The 22,735-nt window shown below is 42.3% G+C and overlaps 1 protein-coding gene across 1 annotated transcript; it reads right to left on the bottom strand.

Annotated features, from left to right (window-relative positions):
• Nucleotides 1-20,466: 20,466 nt before the first annotated feature.
• Nucleotides 20,467-22,723, bottom strand: LOC111455302 (low-temperature-induced 78 kDa protein-like). The gene is made up of 4 exons (XM_023096910.1): nt 22,653-22,723; nt 22,407-22,583; nt 21,195-21,470; nt 20,467-21,122 (listed from the first exon to the last, which is right to left on the bottom strand). The coding sequence occupies exons 1-4, from the start codon at nt 22,690-22,692 to the stop codon at nt 20,650-20,652; spliced, it is 966 nt and encodes a 321-aa protein (XP_022952678.1). The 5' UTR covers nt 22,693-22,723; the 3' UTR covers nt 20,467-20,649.
• Between the last annotated feature and the right edge of the window lie 12 nt (nt 22,724-22,735).

Raw genomic sequence — 22,735 nt, 5'->3', positions numbered from 1 at the left:
TACTACCTGACTTAGTTATGAGCTAGTGCACACTCATATTGCCAAAAACTAACAAAAAAGAAACGAATGTGCATAATATTGTGGTGTACACGTCTCTACATAAAATAAAATAATATCACGTAGAAATGCTACAGGATACGTGAGACTTAAGCAACAATGAATTCATCCCACCTAATTCGTAAATGTTTCAACGGTACGTTCATTTATTATTTTTGACCGAATTGAACATCTCTAAACTTTCCTTAGCTATTTTTACCTCATGCTCATGCTTATTGTGCTTTAATTTCATCTACGGCATTCTATACGCTATTCTATATGTTCTGAAATTGAGGTAAATCCTATTAAAAAAACTTGCAATTTGAGTTGAATTAGAGCAGTTGAGCCGACTTGCAAAACTCTTATTCGCTTTAAGACATCTTAAATTCTTTACTCCTTTCTCCAACGATGATATGGCAATCAACATTAAAGTACACCAAAACAAATAATTGAAGGAGAAAGAACATTTTGAGAGAAGAGTTTTTTTTACCCAAAATCTTAACCACTATAGTTTTCAATTCTTATTGTTATTAATATCTAATTAGTATCTAGAGGGAGAAAAATACTAACAAATTTTGTAAACTTTCTCAAGTTAAAAACTACATACATTTCTCCCATGTAAACAATTATCTATTTTCTTAAACTTTCTCTGCAATTTATGAACCTTAACAATTCTCTTAAATAAATCACTAACCATTTTTTTTAAACTTACTTGAGTGAATAACTATTTTTATTAAATCAAATTTATTGATTCACATTTTCTCTCCTAAGCTTGACTTGGCTCGAGATTTTCATTCTAAATAACAATCGCATGCCTGTAAAGTTTAATCTTGGCTAAAGCCTTGTTGAGTATATCTGCATGTTGCTTTACCGTGTCAATGTTGCTTCATCCCTAATCAACTTTGTCTTCTTTATAAGAAATTTAATTGTGCATCATGAAATTTCTTTTGCTTCTCTATTATGCATAGGAATTTTATCCTGTTGTAAGATATTGCTTGTCTTTCAACTTTGCATTCCCATAGTATAAGTTCGTTAGAATTTTTGTGGAAACCATCCATCTCACGAAAGTTGGATGAACAAACTAGATATTCAATAGAAATGGCGCAAAGAAATTGGTAATTGTCACCCCTTTTATTACTGAACTCTTGTTTTGTTTTTGGTCTTCTCCTGGGCTTCTTTGGTTGAGATGACAAGTTCGATGTTTTTTTTTTTTTTTCTTTTAATGCTAGTAGCCTTTCTTCTAAGCCTCCTTCGTTGACATAATAAGTTTGATGGAGCACATTGACTTATAAGTTGCTCTTCATTTACCAAAGTAGCCTCTAGTCTTTAGTTTCTTCAATGGTTTTCTTCTTCCCTTTCTTGATGCCAATGGTAGTGCCAATGGAGGTTTTTGAAAAATTTTAATGGTGTTTCATTAGTATCTTAGACAGGTGGTTTCGTGACAATTTTATCTTAATCAACCGGGCTCCATTTTCATCAAAGAAATTGAGAAATGAGCCGACTAACTCCATTATACTACCTTCCTCTGTCATTTGACCAAGACCAATAATATTGCTCTTCACACTCGGAATGTAATATACAGGTCACCAAAAGTTGGTTGTCATTATTACACAGGAAAAAGATTGACCGGTACAATAGATCTGTCTCAGAACTTCATATTTCCAATGAATTTCTCATCAAACTCCTTAAATTTTTTTCGACCTTTAATTATTGTTAGACAAAGTCGGGTGAGTGGAGATAGGCCACAAAATTGAGTTGAGGACACGTCCAGTGGAATGGCGTGAATTGAGTTGCCCACTTATACTATTTTTAGGATGTAGATTGTGTATTTAATACTGCAATCTAAATTAAAAAAAAGAATCACAACATTGGTTTTGAGCAGCAACAAAATCATAGATTTCATTGTCTCACGCTTATGTCATTTGTTCCTATTCTTACTGGCGGAAAACTGCCATCCCCAAAAGACTTTAAGTACAAACCATCCCCGAAGCCTACGGTACATCATATTCGAGTGTTCGAGAAGCCTACAGTACATCATTTCCGAGTGTTCGACTACGTCACGTACATGAAGATCACTCATCCCCACCTCGTCGAGCTCGATCTCAAGAGACTGAAGGTCGTCTTCATCGGCTATGAACCCGGGAGCAAGGTGTACAAGCTCTATGATCCTACGGAGGGACGAGCTCACGTGTTGCGCGACGTTGTCTTCAACCAAAACACCTTCTGGTAGTGGAACGACGTGGCCAAAGTGGACCAGAACCCAGAATAATTCACGGTGGAGTATCTCATCACCGAGCTAGGAGAAGGAGCAGCGCCACACCGGGCATTGTCACCGCCACCAGCAGCTGCACTGGGCACGCCTACACCAACACCAACCGCAACTCCTGTTGCTGGCCTTAAACCCGTGGAGTTTGCAACACCGCGTACTGTGGATTCGACGTTGGACTATCGAGGGGTGAACTCCGAAGAGGTGTTTGCGCCGGTGGCAAGGTTGGAATCTGTCCGCTGTTGCTGGCGATCGCAACACATCATTCCTGTGAGGTCCACTACATGGACGTGAAGTCCACTTTCCTCAACGGAGAGGTGAAGGAGACCGTCTACGTCTGACAACTGATCGCTTGTGGATGTATATAATAAATTGATGTAAAATTCACAAAAATAAGTGCAAGTATACACTATCAAAAGTAGCAAGTAATACGTAAATTATCGATTCTACAGGGAACCTATCTTTTTGGTTAATTTTATCGCTGGAAATTAAGTGAGTTTTTGGGTAACATTCAAATGGGTGTTGGTGATTTTAACTACTGAAACAAAACTAAAACAGTGTCACTGCGGATAGACCTGCAAAAACAGCTCACTCATCCCGATTTAGAGCACATTTCGAGTGGATTGATGGGCTCAGTTGTATGTCCGAGAAATAGTTTGGTTGCATGGGGTGCCTACTTCTATTGTGTCTGATCACGATGCTAGGTTTACCCCTCATTTTTTTATTTTTTATTTTGAAAGGATTGCAAAAAGCTTAGGATACCCAACTTTGTTTCAGTACGGCCTTCCATTCTCAGACAGATGAATAGACAGAAAGGTTGAATCAAGTATTTGAGGACATTTTCAAGGCGTGTGTGATGGATTTCGTTGGTTGTTCGGATGAACACCTACCCCTCATGGAAGTTGCTTATAAAAATAGTTATCAAGAAAAGATATATATGGCTCCGTTGAGGCCCTGTATGGGAAGAGCCGGCAAAAGAGTTACGCTGACACTCAAAGAAAGGATCTCGAGTTTGCGGTGGGCGAACATGTTCTTCTGAAGGTAAAGCCCTTGAGAAGGGTGATAAGGTTTGGGAAATTACAACGATTATGGAAATAATCACCATTGACCCTCGGATGTGGGCTTGGGAATCTATTAAAAGGAACTAAAATCTACACAAAACTCAACAACTTATCTATTTAATCTCTCTTAACTTAACCTTCCTCTTTATGATTGATTTTTTCATCATTTTCTATTTTTTTTACAGCAGTGGCACTCTGTTTTAGTTTTGTTTAAGTAGTTAAAATCACCAACACCCATTTGAATATTACTAAAAAAACTCACTTAAATTCCAGCGATAAAATTAACCAAAAAGATAGGTTCCCTGTATAATCGATAATTTACTTATTACTTGCTACTTGTGATAGTATATACGTGCACTTATTCTTGTGAATTTTACACCATTTTATTACATACATCCACAAGCGATCAAGCAAGATGGGTGTACGGTGGTGATCTCTCTCTGATTTTGCAGATCAAAAATAATTTCTTGAGAATATTAGTTAGTGAGATTCTTTGTGTCGTGAGACGTTCGTGACTCTACAAGTTTTATGTCGAAAAAACTTGTTTGCTATTACTAAGGTACAGGCAACACCTATATTCGAATAAGCAGAATCGAAGTCCAAGAAGTTGTTTACTTTAAGCCTTATAAATACTGTGACGTTGAGACCCTTCAGAGTACTAAACCTCTTTTCTATTGTTCACAAGATTGTATGTTTACTTAAAAATGTTAGATTTATCGTAAACCTACTTATGTGTTTAGCGGTCGTTTTATGTGCCATTACATGATTTACATTGCACGTTGGATTCCACATTAGCGAATAAGGGAGAAGATCATAGGTATATAATGTTAGGTTATATAATTTGCAGCTTATTTATAGCATAATGAATGATAATATATATTAATGTTATAATTCATATTAGACATCGTCAAGAATTATATACAGTAAAAACTATATATGGTAGATAGCTATATATATATATATAGTAGATGATTATATGTGGTAAAGTTATATATATTAAACTGAATCGTTTTCATTAGACTGTTTTGAAAATGTCCTTGTTAACGGAAGTCATTAATATAAACCTCTCACCAATATTTCTCCTTACATTTTCTCTCTCATGTTCTTTGTGTTCATCTACATCGAGTATGTGTTGTTGTGCGGATCCAACATAAAAGCGATGGACACTATCTCCATTGGTATGAGATCTTTTGAGGAAACTAAAAGGAAATCATAAAAACTTATGTTCAAAGTGGATGGTATCATATCGATATAGAGAATTGATGTTCCTATCATTGCACTCATATATTTTTATTTGTTCACACCTTTCGTGATTGTTCCTTGGGATCTATTTTTATTTTCGGGTGGGGATGCATGCATAGTACTTCTTTACACACAACTTATATGAATCCACTAGGCAAGCTCGTATAGTACCGCCTGACTTAATCATGAGCTAGTGGACGCTTATATTGTCAAAAACTAACAAAAAAAGTAAGGAGTGTGCATAATATTATGGTGTACATGTCTGTACATGACATATTGGAGAAGTAATTCATACTTGTGTGTCATACAACATGCTTGGAGTCTGCATTAAAAATCATTGTATTTAAAATGATGCACATAATACTTTCATACTTATCAAGACATATATTCCCTATGAGACGTAAATACATATTAACGATATTTAATTCCCGGGCATAAACATAATCATATCAATATAGTAAGCATGATCAACTAATAGTCATGAAATTCATTAAGATATCATAAAATAATATAATATCATGTAGAAAGGCTACAGGATACGTGAGATATAAGCAACAATGAATTCATCCAACCTAATTCGTAAATGTTCCAACCGTATGTTAACTTATTATTTTTGACCTAATTGAACGTCTCTAAACTTTCCTTAGCTATTTTTACCTTAAGCTCATGCTTATAGTGCTTCATTTTCATCTACGTAATTTTATATGTTATTCTATACGTTCTTATATTGAGGTAAAGCCTATTCGGAGAGCAAATGTGGCATAACTAACTTAAAATCAATCCTAAATCATGCTAAACATATTTAATTCTCCAAATCACGGGCTATACAAATTTCTTGTTGTAATTATGTAAAAAAAAAAATCCTAAAACGTCCAAAAATGGCTAACCGAGTAAAAAATAGCAATGAGTCCTCTCCCAAAACTCTTATTCCCTTAGACATTAAATTTTGACCTCCTTTCTCCAACCATGATATGACCAATCGACATTAAACTTGTGTAAGTTAATAACTATTATTATTAAATTAAATTTATTAATTCACATTTTCTATTGTAAGCTTGATTTGATTCTTCATTCTTCATTCTGAGTAACTCTTGCATGTTTGTAAAGCTTAACATTTGTTAGAGCTTTGGTGAAAATATTTTCATGTTGCTCTATAGTGTCAACCTTGCTTCATCCCTAATCAACTTTGTTTCTTTCTAAGAAATTTTAATTGGGTAAGATACAATTTCTTTTTCTTCTCTGTTATGCATAGGAACTTCATCATCTTGTCTTATATTCCTCTGTCTTTCAACTCTGCATTCCAATAGAATAAATTTTTTAGAATTTTTGGGATACCATCGATATGAAGAAAGTTGGATGAACAAACTAGATATTCAATAGAAAGAGCGTAAATAAATCGGTAATTGTCACCCATTTTATTATTGGACTCTTGTTTCGTTTTTGGGCTGCCTCTAGGCTTCTTTGAATGAGACGACAAGTTCGATGTCCCATTTTTTTTTTTTTTACGCTAGTAGCCTTTCTTCTAAGCCTCCTTGGTTGAAATAATAAGTTTGATGAAGCACATTGACTTGTAAGTTGCTCTTTTCCGACTAAAGTAGCCTCTAGTCTTTAGTTTTTTCTTCTCCCAACTCATTGGTTTTTTCTTTCCTTTCTTGCTGCGAATGTCAATGCCAATGGAGATTTTTGAAAAATTTTAATGGTCTTTCACTAGTATCTCACACAGGTGGTTTCGTGACATTTTATTTTAATCAACAAGGCTCTGTTTTCGTCAAATAACTTGAGAAATGAGCTGACTAACTCCATTCTACTATCTTCTTCTTTCATTTAACCAAGACTAATAATATTACTCTTCACACTCAGAAATGTAATATACCTTGGTCAATAAAAGTTGATTGTCATTATTACACAGGAAAAAGATGGATCAGTACAATAGATCTATCTCAGAACTTCATGTTTTCAATGAATTTCTCATCTCAAGCTCCTTAAACTTTGCTCAACCTCTGGTCATTGTTAGACAAAGTCCGATAAGTGGAGATAGGCCACAAAATTGAGTTGAGGGCCCGTCCAGTGGAACTATCGGAATTGAGTTGTCCACTTCTATTTTTAGGATGTAGCTTGTGTATTTAATACTGCAATGTAAATGAAAAACAAACACAGCATTGGTTTTTAGCATAAACAAAATCATAGATTTCATTGTCTTACGCTTCTTTCATTGTCATCGCTGCAACCGGCCATCACCAAAAAGACTTCAAGTGCTCACCATCCCCGAAAGACTTCAAGTGGTATCAAAGCTCGGTTCAAGGTAGAAGAAGATGCAAGAAGAAACGAAGATGCATACGTCGTGGGGTCCATACCAGACAACCTCATGCACTCCTCCATGCCGTGGCCGAGTGCTGGCATCTCCATCACTGCCACCAAGAAGCCGACATCACAAAGACAGACGCCGAATCGTCGTCGAGCGCGTGATCAAGGAGACAACTGTCTCTATGAAGTACCTGATGCTAACAAGGTCCAACTACAATGAGTGGGCTTTGTTGATGCGCGTCAACCTGCAGGTGTAAGGGTTGTGGCACGCCGTCGAGCTGGAGGAAGGAGAAGTGATCGAGTATTGGGAGGATCGACTAGCATTTGTCGACATATTGCGGGTTGTGCCTCTAGAGATACTAGTCGTCTCTCTCCACCAAGTGCACCGCGCAATCAGCCTGGGAGGAGATTAAATCCCGTTGGGTTGGTGTGCAGCGACTGCGAGAGTCCAACGTCGAGCAGCTGTGGAAGGAGTTCTTGGAGATCCACTTTAAGAATGGAAAATTCGTCGATGATTTTTCCAAGTGAATCACGGGGCTCACCAACAGCATCACCACTCTCGGTGGAAGCATCAGTGAGACGGAGATCGTGAACAAGATGCTGCAAGTCACCCCAGATCACCTCGAACAAGTCACGTTTTTTATCAAGATATTGCTTGACCTGAACGACCTAACAGTGGAAGAGGTGACTGGAAGATTGCACAATATTGAGTAGAGGAAGAAGAATGTCGCTTCAGTTGTCGACAAGCAGGGTCGTCTTCTCCTCACTGTGAAGGAATGGCCTTCACGCCTGAAGCTCTGCGACAACTTCGGCAAGAGTGGTGGGTCCTCCGGCGGCAAAGACGATAAGAAGAAGTGGAAACCTCACAGGTGGGCACACGAGAAAGAAGGGGAGCAGAAGAAGGAGTCAGCTTATGGCAAGCCAATCCGATGCTTGAATTGCGGGAAGAAAGACAACATGAGCAAGGATTGTTAGAGCAAGCCCAGGAACAAAGAGAAGGCCCATGTGGCCCAATTCGAGGAGTAAGAGACGGCCCTTTTCATGATGAGCTCATCGGTGTTATTTGACATCCCCAATTTCAATTCCAAATCCACAGAAGTATTCGACGGTGGTGAGGGGTCGATAGATCCCAAGGAAGAGCTCCAACTAGACGTGACAAAGGCATCGGCTGGAGAGCTAATTTAGCTAATAGAGGAGCAAGTGTTCGCTCAGATCGACGAAAAGGGTGAGCAGCGAGAGCACCGGTGATGGGTCCTCGACAGGGGGCAACAAACCATATGATCAGGGCTAGATCTGCATTCTCCGAGCTCGCTCGAGGATTTGTGAGACAGTGAAGTTTGACGATGGCTGCATTATCGAGATCGAAAAGCGCGACACCATCCTGCTCGTCAGCAAGGGAGGCGAGCATCGCAAGTTGACCGACATCTACTTCATCTCGAGGCTCAAGGCTAACCTTGTGAGCCTGGGTCAACTCGATGAGGTCGGCTGCTACATTTTCATCGAGCGTGTGCTGCTCAAGATCTATGACGATCGACGACGTCTCCTCATGCAAGTTTGGCGCACGGCGAACCGCCTCTACATCTTGGAGTTAAAGATAGAACAGCTGGTTAGCCTCATGGTCAGGACTGAAGAAGCAGCTTGGAGGTGGCATGCATGGTACAAGCACATACTTTCCTGCTCTATAGAAACTACACAAGGAGCAAATGGTGTATGATTTGCCAGAAATCGAAGGCGTGAATAGTCTATGCGACAGGTGTCTCATCGGCAAGCAGAAATGCACCCCTTTTTCGTCCTAGGCATCTTACCGCACCGGTGAGTTATTAGAGCATGTACACTGTGATCTCTGTGGGCCCATTAAGCCAGCGACCGTAGACAGCAAGACTCTCTTCCTCTTGCTGGTCGATAACAAGAGCCACTTCATGTGCTGATGCGAAGAATGAGGCTGCAAAGGTGATTAAGCGCGCGCGGAAGCCGAATGCGGGAAGAAGATATGAGTGTTGCGCACAGACCTAGGTAGGAATTCATCTCAACAAGCTTCAGCAAGTACTATGACGAGCTCGGTGTGCAGCGACACCTAATGGTGCCCTACTCCCTCTAGCAGAATGGGGTGGTAGGGCACCAGAACCAGACCATCATCGGGATGGCCAGATCACTGTTGATGACGGTCGAGATGCCTGGGAGGTTCTAGAAAGAGGTGGTCATGACGGTCATCTACCTCCTCAACCGATCGCCAACCTGAAGCCTCGACGGGAAGCCTATGGTGCATCATCTCTGAGTGTTCAACTACGTTGCATACATGAAGATCACACGTCCCAACCTCATCAAGCTCGATCCCAGGGGACTGAAGGTTGTCTTAATCGGCTACGAACCCGGGAGTAAGGTGTACAATCTCTATGATCCTGCTAGGGATAAGCTCACGTGTTGCGCGACATTGTATTCGACGAGAACACCTTTTGGCAGTGGAATGAGTGGTCGTGCCAGACCAAAACTCAAAATAATTCATGGTGGAGTATCTCGTCACCGAGCCGGGAGAAGGCGCATCGCAGCACAGGGCACTATCACCGCCGCCAGCAGCTGCATTGGGTCTGCCTACACCAACACTGGCTGCAACTCCTACTACACCCCCTAAACCAGTGGAATTCATAACACCACATAATGCGGATTCGACTCTTAATGCTGATCACGAAGATTGAAGACCTACTAGGAAAAAGTGAATCACCGGGACTGGTGGCACACAAGCTCGAAGAAGAGATTTGTTCTCTCAGCCAGGCTCTCATCCAATAAAAAGTAACTCATAATCTAATATGCACTTGATGCTGCGTCCTGGGTAATAGGGACAAAGTCTTTTAAAAACTGAAATTTGTGATTTTGCATTGCATAAATATTGGCTGCAAACTGAAAAGGTCGTTTAGCCAACGTTATATTTTGAGATAAAATTTTATTGTCTTTGTTATTCAAATTGTTGATAAAATCCACAACTTCAACCATTGAGTTGAAAGACTGAAAATGGAAGAATGTTGAGCCTCAAGGTCTAACTTAAGCCTATGTCTCCCTCGCTGCTCTTTCTCCCGTCGTGGCAAATTGCATGCCATCAGCGCAGATGAACCAAATTCTTTCGCCGAAGTATAGAAGAACCCATGCTGGCTGAAGGCAATGCAGGAAGAGATGACATTCATGACTAACAACAAGACGTGGAGTCTAGAGGATATGCCACTAAGACACCGAGCCATAGGGCTCAAATAGGTGTTCAAGCTGAAGCGTAACGAAGAGGAAGAAATTGTGAAGCACAAGGCCCATCTAGTGGAGAAGGGCTATGTCCAGAAGCAAGGTGTGAACTTCAAAGAGATGTTCGCGCCAGTGGCAAGGTTGGAATCCATCTACCTGTTGCTGGTGATCGCAGGACATCACTCCTGGGAGGTCCACCACATGGACATGAAGTCTGCTTTCCTCAACGGAGAGCTGAGGGAGACTGTCTACGTCCGACAACCACCTGGCTTCATCGACAATGACAACCCATCAAGATATTGCATCTACACAAGGCTCTCTACAGGCTTCAACAAGCACCATGAGTCTGGAACACGAAGCTCGATAGTACCTTGTTGTCGTTCAAGTTCAAGCGCTGTGCCTTAGAGCATGACATGTACACACGCAACCACGGATAGCAGCAACTGATCATGGTAGTGTATGTCGATGACCTCATAATCACTGGAGGCGACATGGAAGTTCTTGGAAGATTCAAGAGGGAGATGTCAAAGACCTTCAAGATAAGCGATCTCGATGTGCTCAGCTACTACCTCGGCATCGAAGTGCAGCAGAGTACTACTGACATCACCATTTGTCAAGGTGCGTACGCGAAGAAGCTGTTGGACACAGCTGGGTTGATGGACAGTAACCCTACAAGGATGCCAATGGAGGTCCGGCTCTAGCTAAGGAAGGTCGGCACAATTACATGCTCAGAGAAAAAGAAGAGGCATTATGTGTGTTCAAGAAGTTCAAAATACTCATTGAAAATGGGTCCGACAACACGCTAAAACGCTTGCACATTGACTGAGGTGACAAGTTCTTATCCCTGAACTTCTTAAAGTTTTGCGAAGAGGAAGATATCAAGCGTCAACTCACCGCACCGTAAACTCAACAACAAAATGGTGTGGTCGAGTGAAGAGGCCGAACCATAATAAACACTGCAAGAAGTTTACTCAAGAGCATGCAAGTCCCTACGATTTTCTGGAGCAAGAAAATACAATATGAGGTCTATCTTTTACACTCTTTAACAACAAAGGCGTTGGACACTTGCACCCTTTATGAAGCATGGTTCGGTTAGACACCTCACTTAAAGCGTCTAAGAGTCTTTGGTTATATAGCACATGTTAAGATTGCAAAACCATATATAAAAAACCTTGATGAAAAATAATAGATTTTCTACAAGACGCATTGCAAATTGGTCATCACAATGAAGTGGTACCCGATAGTAAATTTTTTGTTACAAATCCTCCATTAAGAGTTTTAGCCATGTACTTTCTTGAGTTGCTCCAGCTGCTGCTCTGTACTCTGATTCTATAGTTGAAAATGATATTGTTGGTTGTCTTTGGCTACACCAAGAAATTGTTCACGAACCGAGCTTGAACATGTATTCGGTGCTTGATCTTCGAGAGTCGTGATATTCTGCATAGTCAGGATCATAGTATCTAGCTAGCTTATAGTCTTTCTTTTATACAAAAGACCATAGTCGATTGTACCTTTTGTTGGAATTTTTGCCCTAATGCCTTAAAATAATTATTTAATTTTTAATAATAATTTAAGGAAATGTGTATAGTTTGCTCCTCCATCTTCTGTGGAAGAATTTCTTCAATGTTGTCCAAGTATGGTAATACTTCATTCTTCAAGGGTCATCGTACTTCTATTGCGACACTCTAATCGTCAGCATGTAGTTTTAGCATCTTGAATTAATGATTCAGTCATCCTCATAATCAATATGCTCTATCATCATCGTCATTAGCACTAGCTCGACTTTTCCTATGACATATAGTACCTCTGCATCCCATTCATCCTCCATCTCCTTTTTAAATGTTGCCACATTGCTTTCCACAGACGTTTCCTTGGATCAAAAACCCTGGACATGTAACCCTTCTTTTCACCATTGTAGCAAATAAATCTCGTCCCTTGAGGACTCTTGTTGTCATTCTTCTGAGATCTCCAAGGTTGTGTAGTTCCTTGGTGAATTTTTTCTTTGTCACCATTTTTGTATCCACATTTGGTAGACGACTTATTGTTGCTCCAATGTTGAGTGCTTCTCCTTCACCCGATATGATGTCTCTCACTTGCTTAGCCATAACTTCTTAGCTGGCTCACAAATTTTCAACCTCTACAAGTGATGATTGAGCAGGTCGTCCATCTTGTACTTCAATAACAAAGTTTCTATATTCTCGTCGCAATCCGTGAATAATGATCCTTTTTCATTCAAGCTTCTCTAAGACAGACTTTGGATCTAGTTTAGTAATCTCCCAAAAAATTGACTTTTACCCTATGGAAGTACTGAGCAATCGTCATGTCACGTTATGAGGTTGATAAGAGCTCATTCTCCAGAAATTGTAGTCTCATATCGTTCTTCTTTGAGAACAGCATCACGAACGTGTCCCATGTTTCTTTCGGTGTCCTGTCATCCCAAATACTCTAACATTTCTTCTCCGATTGTGGTCTTCAACGCAAACAATGCTTTACATGCTTTGATTCTCCATTTGTGCAAGATACCATTAAGATCCTCCTCTAGTGGTGTAGTTTCACTCCCACTAACAACCTCTCACAGGTCATGTCCTTGTAAATTGGACATCATGCATGTTGCCCACATATTGTAGTTGTTGTTGAGTTTCTTAATTCCTCCAACAATTTGGAAATCGCCCATCGTGTTGGTAATACCTCAGTAATACCAAACGGGTCTTTTAAACACAAAATTTTTAGAGTCACAGACATAATGAAACTCACTTGCTAACAATCTCAAGAAATCGTATCTTAGGTAGAAGATCAACTTTAATAATCTAAAAAAAAAATCATTTCTAATGTAGAAGATTAGATAAAGCTGTCATCTCAATACATACTTAGAATTCTCATCCCAGAGACCCGACAATTGTAGAAAAGAGCCATACCCTTTGTTAAGACGAAATCATTTCAAATATAGAAGATAAAACAGAACTGCAATCCCAAAACATACTAAGTAACCAAATCATTTTTAATGTAGAAGATAAGACAAAACTACAATCACAAAACATGCTAAGTAATGAAATCATTTCTAATATAGAAGATAAGATAGAATCGCAATCAGAAAACATACTAAGAATTTCTATGGTAGAAAAATTGATAGGCACTCTATAAAATACTAAATCAGTTTCTTTATAGAGAGTCATCATATTTTACCATTCAACCTCTCTACTAAATCTTAACCAAATTCATCACGATCTATTGTAACACCTAAGCTTAGGAGATATAAATGACCCATGCCTTCCTACTTAAGATCTAAATATATGCATGATAATTATGTCGTAAGATTTTATTGTAGACCGGGGCTCAAGTCAATGAAGAAAGAAACTATGCTCGGGATAGTTATGAGATAAAAAAAAAACGGGCAAGGTCAACATGTCATTTTGCACCTACTCTTACTTGAGGGGTCTGGTTAGTTGAATAATAACAATAAAGAGAAAGAAATAAGAGAGGAGAAAGAAAAGGGAGAAGAAGTTAGGAGTAACGTGCTCGGCCAACCTATCAACACGTGTTCGAGCGCGCGCAGATTCAGGTCAACCTAAACACCCGCCACCAAATCGACCCGATGATCTTGCCACTTGCTATGCACCACGTGTCATGCCCACAAAATTTGAAGGGTAATTCTACGTCCGCTGGGGTTCAAAGCGCATCACTGCTCGCATGTGTGCCTTTTACGAGGAGCCTTCTCACCCATTCGACCTTTGTTGACTTGTTTTCTCCCCAATTTCAGTATTAATTCTATTGTTTTGTGAATTAGGACCCATCAAGAAAATTCCAGAATTTTTAGAACCCTCCTCATTAAGAAATTCAAGCTCTGGAAGGCACGCATCAACCATGTAAGTAGCTATTTAGATTCTCACGAGTAGTACTTGTAGGAACCGCTTGGAATAAGCATGCATGCTGTCAAACTGATAAACTTAGTCATCCAACCCTAGTATATTAGTATGAGAGCCATGGAAATGAATTAATTAAGGAAATCGATGGAATCTAGATATAAACGGCTATGAAATCTATTTAGATTGAGATTGTGATACTATATGTATGCATGAGGAGGAAGGGAAACTTGTGAAATCTACGCTCCAAATGAAGATGGACATCATCTCCCCATTGAGTATGTTTGTTAATATTGCATGAACGACTTTATGTTAACTCTAGTGCATGATTTTTTAGGTTTTTTTTTTTTTTTTTTTTTTTGATGAAGTAAGAAAGTATGAGCTTAGACTAAGTAAGTTAAACAAAACCCTAGAATGGGATACCTCTAGAATACCGTGCACTTGGGCTCGTGAAACAATTACCAGTGGACCCAAATCCTAGTATTCTAGACCACGAAAAGTTTGTGACACCTTGCGTGAGAATTCTAGAGATGAATGAATCCAAGTACCAAGATTTGCCCTAAAAAGAACTAGTAGTACACCACAGTGTTTGTAGACAACCGAGGTAACCGCCAGACTTGAGTAGTGTGGATAGTGTCACCAGAACCTCCACTTCCCTCTCTGCTCTAATACCGTATCGTCAAGACAAAACTCCGATACTAAGATCGTTGAGCTAGGCAAAGCCGAACAAAGAAGTATGACCTGTGCCTCGACCTAGCAGTGATAGCTAAGGGGTATTCTGAACAAGACCCCTAGGCCGTAGGAACCCGTCCTTGAGGGAGGGAGCATGAAACCACGTAGGGTGACTTAGTAGCTGACCGATACACAGAGGGTTCAAACCCCTGATTTTGTCGGTTAACCTCCACACATGATGTTTAAGGAGAAATACTTATTCAAAACCAACCATACTATCCCCTTAGTTTTACTTGGGAGAGGCATGTCCACTTTTAATGGTAGAAAAGAGAGTTAAAGTTTAGTTCACCCTCCCTAAAATCTGGCTTTAGACCTTTTCCCGGCTTTAGAGCTTTAAGACATGGCTGTGAATACCTACTAAGATATAAATATGTGCATACATTTTTGTAACTCATACACAATACTTTTTTATTTTTTTTTCATTTGTAATTTCTTCTTGTCCGTTAGTCCTCGGCTGTGACATTTATAAACACTATAACTTGGTACATCCATTGTAGCTCTATGAAAATTTTTAAGCCAAGCCTTTGAGAAGCATGGACGGTGTTGGCTCTAGCAATTCAGAGAAAAACGTCGACGAAAAAACTGGCCGAAGAAAAATTTCTTCGAAGGAAAAAATAGCGGAAAGTAAAACGAGAGAGGGAGAGATTTGTTGAAAACTCGATGTTTTATTTCTGATTCGGTTGAATTCTTTAAATAACAAACCTAATTACAAAAATAGAAAAAGTAGGCGAAAACTTCGCCCAAAGTTAGCCAAAAATGGCCGGCCAAATTTACACTCTTACATGAGACTGAATTCAAAAATTTACAAAGTAAAAACAGCTTAACTACATTGAAGGACCATAGCTTTTATTTAATAATCTCCTCCTAAAAGCTGTGCTATATCTACCTTATTATTTGAACTCCTATCTTTGAGCGTAGTTCTTCAAATTTTACCCGGCCAGGGACTTGGTGAAAATGTCTCCAAGTTGTTCCTCTGTTCGGATGAAATCAATCTTGATGAGCCCTCGATCTGCACATTCTCGAATGTAGTGGAATCTGATTTCTATGTGCTTGCTCTGGTCGTGCAAAACTGGATTTTTGATCAGAGAGATCGTTGCTTTGTTGTCCACGTATAGCATTGGTGGATCGCTTTCTCTCCCGATGAGTTCTTCCATTAGTCGCACAAGCCAGACCCCCTGTGTTGCTGCCATCGAAGCGGCGATGTATTCTGCTTCGCAGGAAGACAAAGCAACTACCTTCTGTTTTTTTTATTACTAGCAGATCACCCCACCTAAGAGGAAGTAGATCATTCCGCTGGTGCTCTTACGATCATCAACGTCACCGGCCATGTCACTATCACTGTAGCTGACCAGCTTGAGTTTCTCCTTTCCTCTCCCTGTGCAGTATCTTACACCCCAGCCTTTGGTTCCGGCTACATAGCGCAGAATGCGCTTGATAGCCACTAGATGCTCCTCCCTAGGTGCTTCCATAAACCTGCTCACATATCCAACAGAATAAGCAAGATCAGGACGAGTGTTTACCAAATAGCGCAGACTCCCGACAATGCTGCGATAATTGGTGGAGTCGACGGTCGTCATAGTGCCGGTCTTCCTTAGTTGGAGCTGGGCCTCCATTGGCGTCCTTGTAGGGTTACTGTCTGCTAGCCCAGTAGTATCCAACAGCTTATTTGCGTACGCACCTTGACAGATGGTGATGTCGGTAGTACTTTGTTGCACTTTGATGCCGAGTTAGTAGTTGAGTATGCCGAGATCGCTCATCTTGAAGTTCTTTGACATCTCCCTCTTGAATCTTCCGAGGACTTCCATGTCGCCTCCAGGGATTATGAGGTCGTCGACGTACACTCCCACGATCAGTCGCTGCTCGCCTGGCCATACGTGTATATGCCATGCTCAGAGGCACAGCGCTTGAACTTCAGTGAGAGTAGGGTACTATTGAGCTTCACATTCTCAGCTCATGGTGCTTGTCGAAGCCCGTAGAGTGCCTTGTGCAGGCGCAGTACCTTACCGGGGTTGTCGTTGTCCAGGAAGCCAGGTGGTTGTCGGACGTAGACGGTCTCCTTCAGCTCTCCGTTGAGGAAAGCGAACTTCACGTCCATATGGTGGACCTCCCAAGAGTAATGTGCCGCAATTCCCAGTAAAAGGCGGACATATTCTAAGCTTTCCACCGGCGCAAATACCTCTTCGAAGTCCACTCCTTGCTTCTGGATGTAGCCCATCGCCACCAGGCGGGCCTTGTACTTCACAATGTCTCCCTTTTCGTTGCGCTTCAATTTGAAGACCCATTTGAGCCCTATGGCTCGGTGTCCAGGCGGCATATCCTCTAGACTCCACGTCTGGTTCTCGGTGATGTATGTCATCTTCTCCTACATTGCCTTCAGCCAGCACGGGTTCTTTTCTGCTTCGACGAAGGTGTTCGGTTCATCTACACTCATGGCATGCAGTTCGGCCACTTCTTCGAGCTTGCGCGCTACCAATCCAGGTGGTTCACCTTCTCCCACTATGTTGTCCATCCTCCGGTACTTGGCCACCAGATCATCATCGTGATCGGCATCCAGCGTCGAATCCGCAATCCGTAGTGTTGCGAACTCCACTGGTTCAATGGGTGCACCTGCTAGCGGCGGTGACGGTTCCTGATGCTGGACTCCTCCTTCTTCTAGCTTGGTGACGAGGTACTCCACCGTGAATTGATTTGGGTTGTGGTCTACCTCGATCACGTTGTTCCACTGCCAGAAGGTGCTTTCGTCAAAGATGACGTCGCGAGACACGTGAGCTCGCCCCCCTACAGGATCATAGAGTTTGTACGCCTTGCTCCCGGGTTCATAGCCGATGAAGACGACCTTCAGCCCCCTGAGATCGAGCTTGGCGAGGTGGGGACTTGTTACCTTCATGTATGCGACACAGCCGAACACGCGGAAATGATGTACTGTTGGCTTTTTGTTGTACCAGGCCTCATATGGCGTCTTCCCGTCGAGGCTTCGTTGGTGACCGATTGAGGAGATAGACGGCCGTCATTACCGCCTCTCCCTAGAATCTCCCAGGCATCCCGGCCGTCACCAGCAATGACCTCGCTGTTCCGACGATGACCTGATTTCGGCACTCCACCACTCCGTTCTGTTGGGGGGAGTAGAGTGCCGTTAGGTGCCGAACTCGTCGCAGTACTTACGGAAACTTGTCGAGGTGAATTCTCTGCCTTGTTCTGTGCGTAGCACTCGCATCTTCTTCTCACATTCGGCCTCCGCTCGTACTTTAATGCGCTTAACCGCCTCTGCCGCCTCACTTTTCGCTTGCAGCAAGGTCAGCCACATGAAGCGGCTTTTGTCATCGACTAATAGGAGGAAGAGACTCTTACAGCCTGGGGTCGCCGACTTGATGGGCCCACAGATATCGCCGTGTACAAGCTCCAACGGCTCGTCGGCGCGGTAGGATGTCTGAGACGGAAAGGGTGTGCGCCTCTGTTTGCCGATGAGGCACCCGTCGCACAGCTTGTTCACGTTTTTGATTGCCGGCAAACCGTGCACCATCTTCTCCTTCTGTAGCTTTTCTAGAGCAAGAAAGTTTAAGTGCCCGTATCTCCTCTTCGGTCTTGGCCGAGAGGCTGACAGGTTGCTCTATCTCTAACTCCAGGATTAAAGACAGTTTGTCGTACACCAGACCTACATGAGTAGCCGTCGTCGATCATCGCAGATTTTGAGTAGCCCGCGCTCGATGGAAATGAAGCAGCCTACCTCATCGAGTTGACCCAGGCTCACAAGGTTATCCTTGAACCTCGGGATGAAGTAGACGTCGGTCAGCTTGCGGTGCTCGCCTCCCTTGCGGACGAACAGGATGGTGCCGCGTGTCACGGTCATGCTCGTCCAAGGCGTGTTGCCCATGGCCGCATGCCCATGACAAGCCCAACCCTTTTTGTCTTTTCATATTCTAGTGTTTTACTTTTATATTTCTAGGAAGTATTACGTTTCAGAAATATCATGTCTAGGCCTGTCAGACATGAGATGCCTCAGAATGTACTATAGGGGGATACGACTAGTTGTCAACTTCTCCCTACCCAAGGTTATATACTGTAAGCCGTTGTTATTTCTCTCTTGCTTGCTTATATAACGTCTCTTTCAAAAATCTCTCTTTCGAAAATCTCTCTCTGCCCTCGCTTTCTAAAACTTTCTCTTAAAACCGAGGCCAGAGGCTCGAGCATACGTCGCTTGGCCGTAGGCGACACAAGAACGAATTGGCTTAGCTCACTTGTTGTTGGAAAGTGAATGTCGTACAATCGCAAGTCCGCTGCTGCCATTAAAAGTGCGATTGTGACACCACGCCCTTCGATCTCGATGATGGAGCCATCGCCGAATTTCACCGTCCTGCGAATCTCCGAGTCGAGCTCGGAGAACGCAGATCTAGCCCTGGTCATATGGTTTGTTGCCCTTGTGTCGAGGATCCATCGCCGGTGCTCGTGCTGCTCGTCCCTCTCGCCAATCTTAGCGAACACTCTTCCCTCCTTCAATTGAATTGGCTCCCCAGCTGGTGCCGCCTTTCCTACGCCCAGTTGGAGCTCTTCCTCGGGTTCGACGTCGTCGTCGATTACCTCCACCTCCGTGGATTTGGAATCGAAATTGGGGATGTATGCACTTACCATGAAGAGAGCTGGCTCGTCCTCTTCGGATTGAGCCTTCTCGGCCTTCTCCTTGTTCCCTGAGCTTTGCTCCATCAATTCTTGCTCAGGTGACCTCTCTCCCACGTCCTCCTCGGATTGAGCCTTCTCGGCCTTCTCCTTGTTCCCTGAGCTTTGCTCCATCAATTCTTGCTCAGGTGACCTCTCTTCCCGCAGTTCGAGCACTGAATCGACCTGCCATCGGTCGACTCCTTCTTTTGATCCCCCATCTTTCCTGCATGTGCGCCCGCGAGATTTCCATGGTTTCTTGCTGCCCTTGCGGCTGGAGGGCCCGTTGCTCTCCCCGGTGTTCTCGTGGAGCTTTAGCTTTAGGCGTGCAAGCCATTCCTCCTCAATAGTCTTCTAGTCACCTCTTCCACCATTAGGTCGTTCACGTCAAGCAATGTCTCGATTGAAATCGTGTCTTGCTCAAGGTAATCAGGGACGACCTGCAGCTGCTCGATGTTGGATTCCCGCACTCGCTGCACACCAACCCGACGGAATTTGATTCCCTCCCAGGTCGATTGCGCGGTGCGCTTGGTGGAGAGAGACGCCAGCGGCATGGAGGAGTGAGTGAGCCTGCCCGAAATGAACCTCATGCTATGTGTGTATTTTTGCGCTTCGCATTTTCTTCTACTCAAACCTGAGACCGGTGTGTTGTTGGGTTGACGCTCTAATCACTTGAGCTATTCAACTTGACTGTTGATAAGATTGGCTCCTCCGCAATGATATACCACCGATGACTTCAACCGGGCTCTAATACCCCTTGTTGACTCTGGCAATTCGGAAGAAAACGTTAACGAAAAAACTGGCGGAAGGAAAAAATAGCGAAAAGAAAAAGGAGAGGGAGAGATTTGAAGACTCGATGTTGGGAGAGATTTGCTGAAGACTCGATGTTCTATTTCTGATTCGGTTGAATTCTTTAAATAAGAAACCTAATTACAAAAATAGTTGAATTCTTTAAATAAGAAACCTAATTACAAAAATAGAAAAAGTCGGCTACACTTCCCCGGGCTATTAAGCCAAAAATAAGCTCTTCCATAAGCTCTTCCATGACATGAATTCAGCAATAAGACAGCTTAACTACAACTACAACTCATTATAATATAAGATTGTATCCTTCATTGTATGAATTAGTAACTTAAACTCATTATCCACCATGTCTGAAAAAGTTCTGTACACAAAACAAACAAACAACAGCAAACTACAACTTCTTAGTAGTCACAAAAGCAACTGAATTACCAAAAACAAAACCGACACCAGAAATGTGTCTGCAACCACTTCAATTCGCCGATTCCTGCAGTATCCGCACCTCCGCCTCCGTCCCACCGTGGTCCTTCCCCGGCCTCCCTTGCCCCGCCGATTGGTCACCCGCTTTCCCCAGCCACGACCCCACCGTGTCTTTCACCATACCCACCACACTCCTCCCCGACTCCGTTGCACTCCCTTTCGGCGGCTCCCTAAATGCACTTTCTCCAACTTTCACCACCTCCTGCTTCCTTCTATTCAAAGCTTCCGAAATCACTTCCGACAGGGCTCTGTCCTCCTCCCCTGGCTTCAGCTTCTCTGTCACTGTTAAAGCTATCTTCGATGCCACAAAATCCTTCGCTGCCACTGCTTTTCCACTCACGGCTGAACCCACAGCTGAGATCTTCTGAGCGTAACTGACCTGATCTCTGCTTTGATTCTGTTCGTCGTTTACTTTCATTTTTGCAAATGAATCCAAAATCTGCGATTCCCCTGCTTCTTCGCTCCCTAGTTCAAAATGAAAACGGACAGACTAAAAAAAGGGTTTTTTTATTTTTTTTTTGATGTAAAATTAGTTACCTGTGCTTGCGGGATCGTGAACTTTGACCTCGGAATTACGAGGGTGAAGGTGGGTTTTGTCCTTAGGCGCGTGAGGATCCTCCTCCAACTTACTTGGAGACAGAGACATGGTCGTGTTTGAGGTATCAGCAGAGTTATCGACGGAAGTAAAGAGTGTGGTAACTGCAGCAGGACGACTTGTCGTTTCTCTTGGACCTGGAGGAGGCATTCCAATTCCGACGCCTTCATGCTGCCTTTCTCCACCCACACCGCCCCTCATTGCGGCACCTTCATACACTGCCCATCGTATGAAAGATCTATGTAATTTGGGTCGAGGATGGTTGAGAGGAGTCCTAAGTTAGCTAATCTTTTTAGCGAAAGATGATGGGTTTATAGAAATATTCCCTCCGACCAATATCGTACCATTGTTGGATTTCTAGGAATATTCTCTCCATGAGTACGAGACCAATACAGTCTCACGTTCTCTAATTTAGGGGAAGATATGGGTTTATAAGAATATTCTCTCCATGGATATGAACCAATATCGTACCATTGTTAGATTTATTAGTACGAGACCAATACCGTACCATGGTAAAGTCTCACGTTCGCTAATTTAGGGGAAGATGATGGGTTTATAGGAATATTCTCTCCATGGGTATGAACCATTATCATACCATTGTTAGATTTATAGGAATATTCTCCCCATTAGTACGAGACCAATATCGTACCATTGTGAAGAATTTAGTGGAAGATAATGGATTTATAGGAATACTCTCTCCATTAGTACGAGACCAATATCGTACTATTGTGGAGGATTGTGATTTCTAACATGGTACGTATCAGAACCATATCCTTAATTTAGTCATGTCAATAGAATTCTCAAACGTCGAACAAAGAAAGAAATTGCTAGCCTCAAAGATGTAGTCAAAAGTGATTCATATGTCGAACAAAGGGTGTACTTTGTTCGAAGACTCCAAAAAAAGGAGTCGAGCCTCAATTGGAAGGAGGCTGTTCGAGGGCTACATAGACCTTAGGAGAAGCTCTATGGTAAACTTTGTTCGAGGGGAGAATGGTTAGGGAGAGTCGGCTAATTTAGTGGAAGATCGGAGACTCACAGAAAAGTCATGAGAGATCATGCTGAACGTACACAATATCATACCATATCATTGTGAAGGGTCGTGATTCCTAACCATTTGAGTTATTTTTTAAGCATCCAAAAGGGAAAAGAGATACCAGAATCTTCAAGAACCTCCTCATCATCTTCTTCTTCATCATCATCATCGTAGTCATGAGGATGGTCATGGGCGCCATGCTTTGTAATATTGTCCTTAATCTTCTTAGCCTTAGCCTTCACTTTCTTCAACACTGACTGCTTCTCATGATGCTGCCCATCTTCTTCCCCTTCCACACCTACCAAAATGTCATTTTCCCTGTTTTTCTACGCCAAAAACAATCAACTACAAAAGTACAGAATGATACCTTGGTGATGCTGTTGCTGAGGGGCGATTTGGGAGTCCATAATGAAAGAACGTGACAAGATAAGTATGAGAGATAGTAATTAT

Source organism: Cucurbita moschata, unplaced genomic scaffold (genome assembly GCF_002738365.1).
Source record: "Cucurbita moschata cultivar Rifu unplaced genomic scaffold, Cmos_1.0 Cmo_Scf00017, whole genome shotgun sequence".
Taxonomy (NCBI): Eukaryota; Viridiplantae; Streptophyta; class Magnoliopsida; order Cucurbitales; family Cucurbitaceae; genus Cucurbita; species Cucurbita moschata.
Note: the sequence above shows the minus strand (reverse complement) of the source record. Positions and strands in the feature narration are given on the sequence as shown.

Bases quoted from the DNA above. Each gene is read 5' to 3' on its own strand.
- LOC111455302 (XM_023096910.1), bottom strand. From the start codon at position 22,692: ATGGACTCCCAAATCGCCCCTCAGCAACAGCATCACCAAG. The intron at 21,471-22,406 runs GTATCTCTTTTC...TACGATGGGCAG, and splicing joins GGAGGTTCTTGAAGATTCTG to TGTATGAAGGTGCCGCAATG. The intron at 21,123-21,194 runs GTAACTAATTTT...ATTTTGAACTAG, and splicing joins TCACGATCCCGCAAGCACAG to GGAGCGAAGAAGCAGGGGAA.